At 33.9% G+C, this 10,542-nt stretch overlaps 3 protein-coding genes across 3 annotated transcripts in view; 1 reads left to right on the forward strand and 2 right to left on the reverse strand.

Annotated features, from left to right (window-relative positions):
- Window positions 1-243: 243 nt before the first annotated feature.
- Window positions 244-7,981, reverse strand: LOTGIDRAFT_235790 (hypothetical protein; the record flags this gene model as incomplete). Its single annotated transcript, XM_009065724.1, has 4 exons — window positions 7,884-7,981; window positions 6,347-6,559; window positions 609-842; window positions 244-347 (listed from the first exon to the last, which is right to left on the reverse strand). The coding sequence occupies exons 1-4, from the start codon at window positions 7,942-7,944 to the stop codon at window positions 244-246; spliced, it is 612 nt and encodes a 203-aa protein (XP_009063972.1). The 5' UTR covers window positions 7,945-7,981.
- A 503-nt stretch (window positions 7,982-8,484) lies between these two features.
- Window positions 8,485-9,021, forward strand: LOTGIDRAFT_167841 (hypothetical protein; the record flags this gene model as incomplete). Its single annotated transcript, XM_009065725.1, has 1 exon — window positions 8,485-9,021. The coding sequence occupies one exon, from the start codon at window positions 8,485-8,487 to the stop codon at window positions 9,019-9,021; it is 537 nt and encodes a 178-aa protein (XP_009063973.1).
- Window positions 9,022-10,177: 1,156 nt separating this feature from the next.
- LOTGIDRAFT_167842 (hypothetical protein) overlaps window positions 10,178-10,542 on the reverse strand; it is a gene marked incomplete at both ends in the record, with an annotated part of 4,050 nt that continues 3,685 nt past the window's right edge. The window contains one exon of the mRNA XM_009065726.1: window positions 10,178-10,278. Within this exon, the coding sequence (XP_009063974.1) occupies window positions 10,178-10,278 (101 nt within the window). The remainder of the gene's footprint in view (window positions 10,279-10,542) is intronic.

A 10,542-nucleotide genomic window follows, 5' to 3' on the forward strand; every position in this document is an offset into this window, starting at 1 on the left:
CAGCTCTTACGACTTTTCGTCTTATACCTTGACTGCAATAGCCACTATTCCTGTATCACGAAATGTAGCGATTTGACTGGATCGTACATCAACGAATACAGCCAATCAGGACCCTCGACAGAAAGTACGTAAACATTATGGACTTTTGTTCACAAGCTTTCAGTCGATATCTATGATTGGCTGTATCCGCTAGCTTACAATCCAATCAAATTCCAATCCGATAAAGGAAGGTGGCTATTACAGTCAAGGTATAAGTACGAAGTTTCGTAATAGTATTACTAATACATGTAGCTTGAAATTGTGAAGATGATCCTTATCCAATTTCCACTTCCTTCTTCTGGTGGCATCTGAAATATGAAAATGGAATGTCTGTTATATTTCTTCTTACAGCTGGTCAAGATCACCAGACGACTCCTCTTCCAATTTCTCAATGAAGTATCTGTTTCATTCAAACATTATGGCTTATTGTTTACAGACTTTCTGCCAAGAACTCTGATTGACTGTATTCGCTTTTGTACAATCCAATCAAATCGCTCCCTTTACAAACTTTCCTGATGCAAGAATAGTAGTGGTTATTACAGTACAAGTTGACGAAGTTAGGCACTTACCTTGACCTTGACCTTGACTTGGACCTTGATCTTGATCTTGATCTTGACCTGGACCTTGACCTTGACTTGGGTCTGGACCTTGATCTGGAGTTGGGTCTGGACCTTGATCTGGAGTTGGGTCTGGACCTTGACCTGGACTTGGGTCTGGATTTAGGTCTGGACCTGGACTTGGGTCTGGACCTTGACCTAGACTTGGGTCTGGACTTAGGTCTGGACCTGGACTTAGGTTTGGACCTGGAGATAAAATAGTTTTTGATCAATGTCATTTGCCTTACGAGTGAGTGAAAGACAATCCCATCCAATAGTTCTGTCAAATGGGACTGAAACAGTAGGCCTTCTTTGGTAAAAGTCACACATGGACTTCAATGTCTCAACAAAATGAATGGAGGTCCTTGAACTTTAGTGGGTTGAGCCTCCTCCCTCGGGTAGTTCAAAAGATGATAAAGTTAATTGCTCTAAGCTGTTTAAGATTGCTTGGCAAAGAAACCCGTTATATAACCAGTCTTTCAAGTTGGGGAAAGTTGATAAACTCAATGGCAGAATGCCATCAGCCTTTCTAAAGTTAGAGCAAAGGTATCCCAAGTGACATGGTAAGTAGGCTAAGCACCCTGATTTCTTGAAAAAACCAATAACAGACTATGTGACAAGCTTCAGTTAATTCAGATAGCAATTGATGGGAGCTAACTCTTATTAGATAGATTTTCAGACCACAAAAAACTCTTCTTGAACCTCTTTAACAGTTTGGTTTCAATGATGTTATTTTTGGTTCACAGCTTTGCCCCTTTGCTAAAAACTCTGCCTTAAGTAAGGTTCTTCAAGCTCTAGCCTACGTAGGCCTATGTCTAGGCTAAGGCTAGGCTATAAGTTGGGTTAAGCCTCGCTAATAGGCCTATTATTTATAAATTCACAAAGTAAAAAAAAAAAACGAAGTAGGCTAGGCTTAAATTTCCTACTTTTTTCAATCTTTTTCTTTTGTAGTAAGTTCTAGCCTTATTTTCTAAAGCGTTTAAATATTTTAAAATAAAGCCTTATTTAGTCGTTACTGAAATAAGCCTAGCTTATCTTACCAATCTCAATGATAATTTACCTCAAATTTTAAATCAAGTTTTTTTTAATTTAGATGTCCAAAACTTAATTAAAAACTTGTTCAATTTGTGCTATGTATATAAATAAAGATTTTTAAAAATAAAATTTCAATATTTACAAGTTTTTTCCATATTTTCGGGTTCACTTAAATCGTGTTCCGTAGCGTCGCTCATCTTCTTAGCCTTGAGGATAATTGACGTCGAATTACGTCTTAAGCCTTCCGCTCGTTGCATAGCAGTAAATTATCACTACGCCTCTTACGAACGACATTTTAATTTCTATTTTGGAACTTTTTAGTCAAAGTGGCAGTAACAAATCAAGATAAGCGCCTGAAGTGCTTTGGTTTCGCCCAATTTGGTGTATTAAGCGTCTAGTTCTGTTTTTGCCCTGGGACTATTTTGCCTACTCTTTGCCAAAGACGAAGTAGTCTGTCAGAAAGACGAAATAGGCTCCTTTCTTTGAGTTTTATGCCTACTTTTTAAAACTTTTTGATTGGCCCTAAAATCATCATTCTTATTGGAATTTTTGCCCTGAAATCATGACCTATGGGATGCAACCCCTACTAGGCCTATTAAAGAATGTTAAGCCTACCCTACTTAGCCTATAATTTGTGGAGAGAGAGTCTCACTCATACAGAAAACAGACTTCAGTTGCGTTTGGTTGATCTAGGATATCTATAAATCCCTGTCCGGCCCCAGCCTAGTCTTTACTATGGTCTGGATTCGATAAAAAGAAGTCAAAATATAACCAATAATAATGCAACAAACGTCTAAACTAAGCTAAGTCTAGGAGGCTTACTCAAGCAAACTTCCCCAGAAAAATACGATACTTGTGATAGCTCAAGATTATTCAAGTTTATTCAACCAAATAGTAATTAATGGGAGCTAATTACTATCAATTTACAAACCACAAAAACTCTTATTATTGATAATTAAGAGTTAACTGTGGTCTTTAGTCTGTCTTAAGGTTGTCTCTCTTTGACCCTTTTTCACCAGAAAGTAGCGAAATTTTCCAGTCGTCTGTTTTCATTGAAATTACGCTCTGGATAATCTCAGCTAAGTTGAAGGCCGTTTGGTTGAAATGGCGGAGGTTCAATCTTTTTTTTTCTTGAAATTTTCAAGCCATTTACAGTCTATAAGTAGTCCTCTAACTTCCACGCACAGATGGAGAAAAAAGGGTGAGTTTTAGATGACGAGTGGCATTATGCGAGCTGGCACTGTTAGATTAGAAATTAATGTATGAAAAACAACTTTAAATGCTGAAATCATGCCGATGGGTCTAAGTCCAAGGTTTTGGTATTGTGATTTGGAGATTCTATTATTACAGTGGTGTAACCTATTTTCGTGCATATAATTATTCAACACCGACTTTCATCAAAGTTAAAAAAAATAATTTTTTTTTCTGTCTTAAAATTGGTTTGTTTCGATTTTCTGTATGAATCCGTCACTTTGACCCATATTTCATGAGCAACCATTTCGGCAACGGAGGCAGAATGTGTCACCTATTTTCGTGTACAATGTTTGATCTATAAATAAGTCTAGAAAACACGTTGTATGTATACCCAGTGGTATAATTAACTTCTCTTAGTGATTTAAAAATTAAATTGTGACTGACAAAATAAGGTACGTAGCGTGATTTATTGCTAAAAGTCACTGAAACAACATAAGAATATGGTCGACTTTGTGTTCCATAGAAATTTTCTGGTGACAAGGAATCCGCTAATTGATCACGTGACTTCCTTCGTTGGACTACATTCTAGCAGACGACACTTGGAATTCCGATTACCACTTGGGATTATAAGGAAATTCGGCCGATAAAAAATGGTGACGTTTGGTAATAACTGAAATCCGCCATTTTGTATTTGTCAAAGTATACCTTAATACATTTTACCTTGGTTGAAACTACTGAATTCATTCTACCAGCTGATATTATAGAGATAACCCATGTTTATCGAAACAAGCAAGTGTGGAGGTCACGCGAGGTCGCACATGTAAATTATTAATCATTTCAGGAAATCCACGAAAAATAGGTTAGCACGAAATTAGGTTACTTGACTGTACTAATGTAATTGCCAAATCAACAAGTCTCTTCAGACTGAAGCTCAGAGAGTGGGCCAAATCACTTCTATTTGCAGCCCCGTCGCCAGGAATAAATTGGGCTCAGAATTAATAAATACCAAGAGTCAAAGAACTCATTTCTCTGAGAATTTTGAGCTGCCAAAAACGTATCAAAATCTGTATCTTTTTGATTTTGTACAAAGACACTGTAAATGAATCAATCTCTGATGAACTAAAGAAGGTTTAGCTGGGTCTTAATTCTCACTTGCTGGGGCCCAGCTCCCACTGACCCCACCCTAATGACAGGGCTGTCTATGTCAAAACTTTTCTTGCCAATGACAACCCTCTCAGACGCTCCATAGGAGACTTGCGCCTATCTTTTGCCACTTCCACAGATCTGTCTCATTTCAAATTCAACCTCGAAAGTTATCCCCCATTTTGTCTGCCTGCTATCAGTAAGATATAAAACTGAATTAATTTGATTAAAAAACTTTTTTCATTCCAGGCAAATCAATTCAAGTTGAAATGAAGTGTTTGAAAATAAAATTCAAAATGGTGGAAGGACAAGGTTGTTAGTTTTCTACAACTGATGATCTAATGAAATGGACAATACTACGCAGTGTACAATGAGGAATATTTTGCCAGAACAGCGGCATAAGCCTACCCTTTTTTGATTTCCAACTCTAAAGGGATCTTTAACGTGCACAGGATGTAGCACACAGGACCTCGGTTTATCTGGACTTTTTTTGCTCAAATATGGACTCAACCAAATACTTTTTTTATACCCCCAGGGCTATACAAAATTTAAAGGTGCCTGCTCACAAATATTTTGTACAAAATGTGCCTGCAATAACGAGGTCAGAGAGAGCAAATACGATTTTTGAAACAGATAGGCATGTTAAGTACTTAAAGGTCATTATTAATTTTTCTTAACAGTAATAATTTTATCAGGAAATTTAAGCTAATTTAGCTAATAATTTTAAGTTTTTTTCTCAAATGTCCTGATTTTCTTTGTGTATTTGTTATGATCAATAGCTAATTGAAATTCCCAGTAAACAGAGACTCTACTGATATTGTGATGAGATTTTCCTAAGTCAAGGGTAATAACTCAAAAACCGTTCTTCAAAAGATCCTCAAATTCAAACTTGTCTAAGATATTATCAATATAAATGATCACACCACATTTCATAAAAATCAGTTGAAAACTGTAGTCTCTATTGTGTTCACTAACAAATTTTGACGTGTTTTTCCTAAGACAAGGGCGATAACTCAAAAAGTCATTCATTGAAAAATCGTCAAATTTGATCCAAAATCTCATCAATATACATTAAGTTTCATTAAAATCAGATAAAAACTGTAGTCTCTATTGTGTTAACAAGAAATATTGATTTATATTGATAATTTAAATGAAATGAAATTGTGTTAGAGTTTTATGTCTTTTTATTTCTATTGATGAGATCTTGGTCAAGTTTAAATTTTCAACCATTTCACTCTGTTGCCCTTCAAATATAAATTTCAGCTATCCATAGCTTTTTTATACGCCCACATCTCTCTATGTGGACGTATATTGTCGGCACCCCTGTCCGTCCGTCGGTCCGTCCGTCCGTCAACATTTGCTGATTTCTGACAGCTGATAAGTAATATCCCATCCGTATACATCATGTCTGAATAGCTAGGTTACTCCCTCCAACAATGCACATAAAATATCAATTCTCTAACTTGAGAAAAAATGAGTCTAAATTCACAGTGGACTTACCTGGTGCCTTAACAAAATAACATGCACCCTATTTATGAAAATAGATCCATTAAAGATGGGTCTCCTTATTTTCTAGTGCCAAATTAAGCAAACTATTTGATTAATTTGTGTTTTTAATGAGTTATCATGTATTCTTAATCATATCATTATGTTCTTATTGCATATAATTAAGAGTTTTAACCAATCATAAATGTCCATGTATGTACAGTCTGGATAAACAAAAAAAGAATTTTTAACCTTTCTTGATCAGTCACTCATTGGAATTCTGCTGGTAATTCTCTTCTAATTTAGTTAATTATGAATTAATTATAGACATGTGAGACAAACTGGTATTTTTCCAAGTCATTAGAACACATGTATTTTCTATTCATATAAGTATTAGCATTTTCATTTTCATAATTACTTTTGTAGTTTTATGGATTTATCGGGTCATATGAGAGAATTCTGTTGTAAAGTTTAAACACTAGGTGAGTCCACTGATGAATAAATACTCATTTCGGACAAGTTTAAAAAATAAATGTTTTGCTCATCCTTAGAGGTAGTGTTCTTTTAAGGGATGATTTTTTTGGAGTAGGGAACCTCATTAGCTTCCCAACATTTCACTAGTGATGTCAACCCACCACCCCAAATTTCAGGTTAGTTCTGATACTTAAAGTAAATAAAAAAAGATTTATCATGATAAACATGTTTTAATTAACATATTTTTTCTACTATGGTACATCTATTACTTTCATATGTCGAACCATCAGGTAGCTCAGCCAGGCTAACGTTCAATAAAAAGCATATATTGTAAAAACCTATAAAACTGTTCAATGTTACACAGTCACTCCTCTCCTTACACTTTTCAATGCATTGATTTAGATCTAGATCATTTGACACAAAGATGACTGGAGCTTTGTAATGAAGACAATAATTGACCTCAAATAATGAAGCGGTACACCCAGTAATAGATTTACAATTTTCATCACATTGGTCATCTTCAGTTGACGTGTAATCATAGTTAAAGTAATTCGATGTTAAACATGTTTTATTCAAATACTTGTAACTACATTCTGAAATAAAAATTATAGTATTACATGACATCCTTAGGGTTAAGATCATCTGAGGTCGATGTTAAAATGAAAATGTCAAATTAAAATTTGGATGACAAGTGTCTCCCTCAAAACTTGAGATACAGGAGCAGGAGCCGCTAGGTTAAAGGAATACTTCCTCTTATAATGCACGTACAATTTAAATTCTTTGCCAACATGAGTTTTTGGGCTAGGATCATCTAAGGTCGATGTCAAAAAATGAAAATTTGGAAAACAAGTGTCACTCTCAAAACTTCAAGCTGTTAACACCAGGTACCCACTATCAAAATCACCAATATAATTTATCAAACAAAATAAAACTGGAGCCGTGGAAATGGTTCTGAGGCAGTGAGTATCCGACCTGCTACATCGGTGAAAAGTTGCATTTTAAAGTTATAATGAGATTTTTACTAGAAAAATGGCTTTGGTAGTAAAACGTCGACCAGTATATTGTTCAGTAGTAAAAAGATGTATATATTTTATAATATCCTAAACCTACTATTACCCTAACTTCTGTAGTAAAATGATGTATATATTTTATAATATCCTAAACCTACCATTACCCTAACTTCAGTAGTGAAATGGTGTATATATTTTATAATATCCTAAAGCTACCATTACCCTAACTTCAGTAGTAAAAAGATGAATATATTTTATAATATCCTAAACTTACCATTACCCTAACTTCAGTAGTAAAAAGATGTATATATTTTATTATATCCTAAACCTACCATTACCCTAACTTCAGTAGTAAAAAGTTGTATATATTTTATAATATCCTAAACCTACCATTACCCTAACTTCAGTAGTAAAAAGATGTATATATTTTATAATATCCTAAACCTACCATTACCCTAACTTCAGTAGTAAAAAGATGTATATATTTTATAATATACTAAACCTACCATTACCCTAACTTCAGTAGTAAAAAGATGTATATATTTTATAATATCCTAAAGCTACCATTACCTTAACTTCAGTAATATAAAGTTGTATATATTTTAAAATTTAATTTTGATATTATTTGTTGCCATTATTTATTTCTGACTCAATATACTACCCCCCAACAATTATGTCATCAAGTATTTGTCTCAAGAACTACATGTTAATTTACTATTTACAGACAAAGATGATTTAAAATGTGTTTAAGCTAGTAATCCATGTTGCTGAAAAGAAAGTTGCCTTCAGTAAACCTCTGACTCGGACTCTTCCAACAATAAAAAAGCTAAGATAAATTTCCCCCAGATATACAAACTTTGACTTTAGATTCATAAAGCAACTTTTAGATATTAAATAACATATTTACCGGCATCTACAAGAATCACCATTACGGAAATCAACAGCTCGGAACATAATAGGTTATTCATGGTTTTAATTCACGTTAGGAAGACCTGTTGATATTATGACTTGTTGATACACTGTCGAATGCTAGATTTGGTCACGTATTTATAGTAAATACAAAGTCTCCCACTGAACAGATGTTTCTATAAAGACTGTCAATTAATATTTTATACCAGCAGATCAATGATAGATATCATACAGAATTTTTATTTATTCAACACAACTTTTTAACGAAAGGTTGCCATTAATATTTCACCAAAATATTCTACAGATCAACTGTAAAACAATAATATTACTAGAACTGTGAACAGCTTAACCTTTGGCTTTTAAACCTTAATGACATAGAATAACCCAAAGGAAATGTTATAGTACCCCTATTTTGTGTTTTATTTGCGTTCAAAGTTGATACCAATAACAATAACGGCAAACAGAATGCTTTAGAACAGCAAACAGAAAAACTGTCCGAATCTAATAAAGAAGTTAATAAAAGGTTTGATGATGTCATGAAAAATTCAAAAGATGATATGAGGGACTTAATAGAATCATACAGTGATATTCAGGACACTATGGTAGACTTGCAGTGTCGCTCAATGAAAAATAATCTTATCTTCAATGGTATACACGAGGAACGAGATGAGGATACAGAATACAAAATTAGAGACTTCATATACAACATATTGAGGATAGATCAAAAGATAGAATTTGGAAATGTACATCGATTCGGGAAAGTTAAAGCAGGAAAACAGAGACCTATAGTGGCCAGATTTATATACTACAGAGATCTGACACTGGTGAAACGAAACGGATACAGACTTGAAGGTACTAAATACGGAATAAATGAACAGTTTCCTGCTGTGATCGAGCCATACCCCGTTATCAGAGATCTCAAGGCAAAAGGACACAAAACAAAACTGGTAAGAAATAAACTATTTGTTGATAACGAACTGTATGATAGTCTAAGACACCAGTCTCATGAACAGCCACAGAAACAAGACAGACCAATCCGACCCATTAGAGCCTGGGAAAATGATAAAAGACCACCTGCTAAACGTCCAGCCATGTTCAGCTCCTCATCAGAAGGATCTCCTAGAATCACAACATAGGACAACGCCGAGAGAGAACTTAGTGTTATTTCTTGGAATGTGTGTAAAGGTATCAAGAAGAAACTAAAAAGTGTATTTTTAAGCCTTATTTGTAAATATGACATAGTTTGTTTGTATGAATGTTGGATGTCAGAAAACGATGATCTGTCCATCCCCACTACATTGTACATAGTTTTCCAAGATCCAGTGGCAAAGGTGGTGGGATTCTAATTTGTTTCCATAATAGAATTGCTCCTAGATGCTAAATAGTTGGAAATATTGCAGGTTGTATTATTGGTATTAAGATGTGTGTCTCAGATGTAAATCACAATGATATTATTCTATTTGCTTGCTATTGCCCAAGGTTCAAGCCTCATTGACTATTTGTTATTCCTTTATTCAGAAATTCATAATCTAAAATCGTTATGTTCTGGGATTTTTAATCCATTTTCAGACCATGCACCTTTAAGTTTTGTATTAAACATAAAATTATTTGATCCTCATATTAATGTTAAAGAGTGTGATAAAAACTCAACTATTACAATCACTAAATGGAACAAAGATAAAGTCAGTGAAATTAAACAGTTGTTAATTGATAGTCAATGTGAGTTAGTAAATACGTGTTATATAAGTGAACTAAATCAATACTCAATTGATGTTAGTGTTAATAGTTACTCCAAAGTTTTATCTGATATCACCTCACCTTATTGTTGTAAGAGTTTCATAAGTACAGGTAGTCAGAAACGTAGTAGAGTTAATAAACCCTGGTTTAATGATGAGTGTAAACAACGTTTTAAGCACTATAAGCATGCTCTTCACGCTTTCAATAAGGATAAACAAAGCACAATCATATTATGTTAATTCAAGCTAAATCCCAATATAAGAAACTTGAAATCAAACTGAAACATATCTATAAAGTACAACAAGGAAATATGATGAATTTTGTACGAAAACACAAAGATTTTCATACACACTTTAAGAATATCTCATCGGATCTCCCAGGAAGCATTGACACAATTGACGAATTTTTAGCAACCCATGATGATGCACATCACTCATATGAATCTGATAAGGATCTCGACCAACCCATAACCACTTCTGAAATAATAAAAGCTATCAAAAAATTGAAAGCGAGTAAAGCATGTGGTGGTGATAATTTATTAAACGAACTTTTTATTCATTGTGTAGATGAACTTTTACCATCTTTAAGTGTATTATTTAATAATATTTTAAACTCTGGTTGTTTTCCATCAGCTTGGTGTGAAGGACACATTGTCCCTGTATATAAAAATAAAGGTGATCCAAATCTCCCAGAAAACTATAGAGGTATTATATTATTAAGTTGCATGGGTAAATTATTTACCCAAATCTTGAATATTAGACTACAAAACTTTAATGAAACATATAAAATCATTTCACTCAGCCAATTTGGATTTAGAAAAGGGTTATCAACCACGGATGCAATATTTGCCCTACAATCCTTAGTTAATCGTACTTTAAAGTCAAAGAATAGATTAGACTATAAGCCGCTTTCGATTCCAT

Source organism: Lottia gigantea (genome assembly GCF_000327385.1).
Source record: "Lottia gigantea unplaced genomic scaffold LOTGIsca_70, whole genome shotgun sequence".
NCBI lineage: Eukaryota > Metazoa > Mollusca > Gastropoda > Lottiidae > Lottia > Lottia gigantea.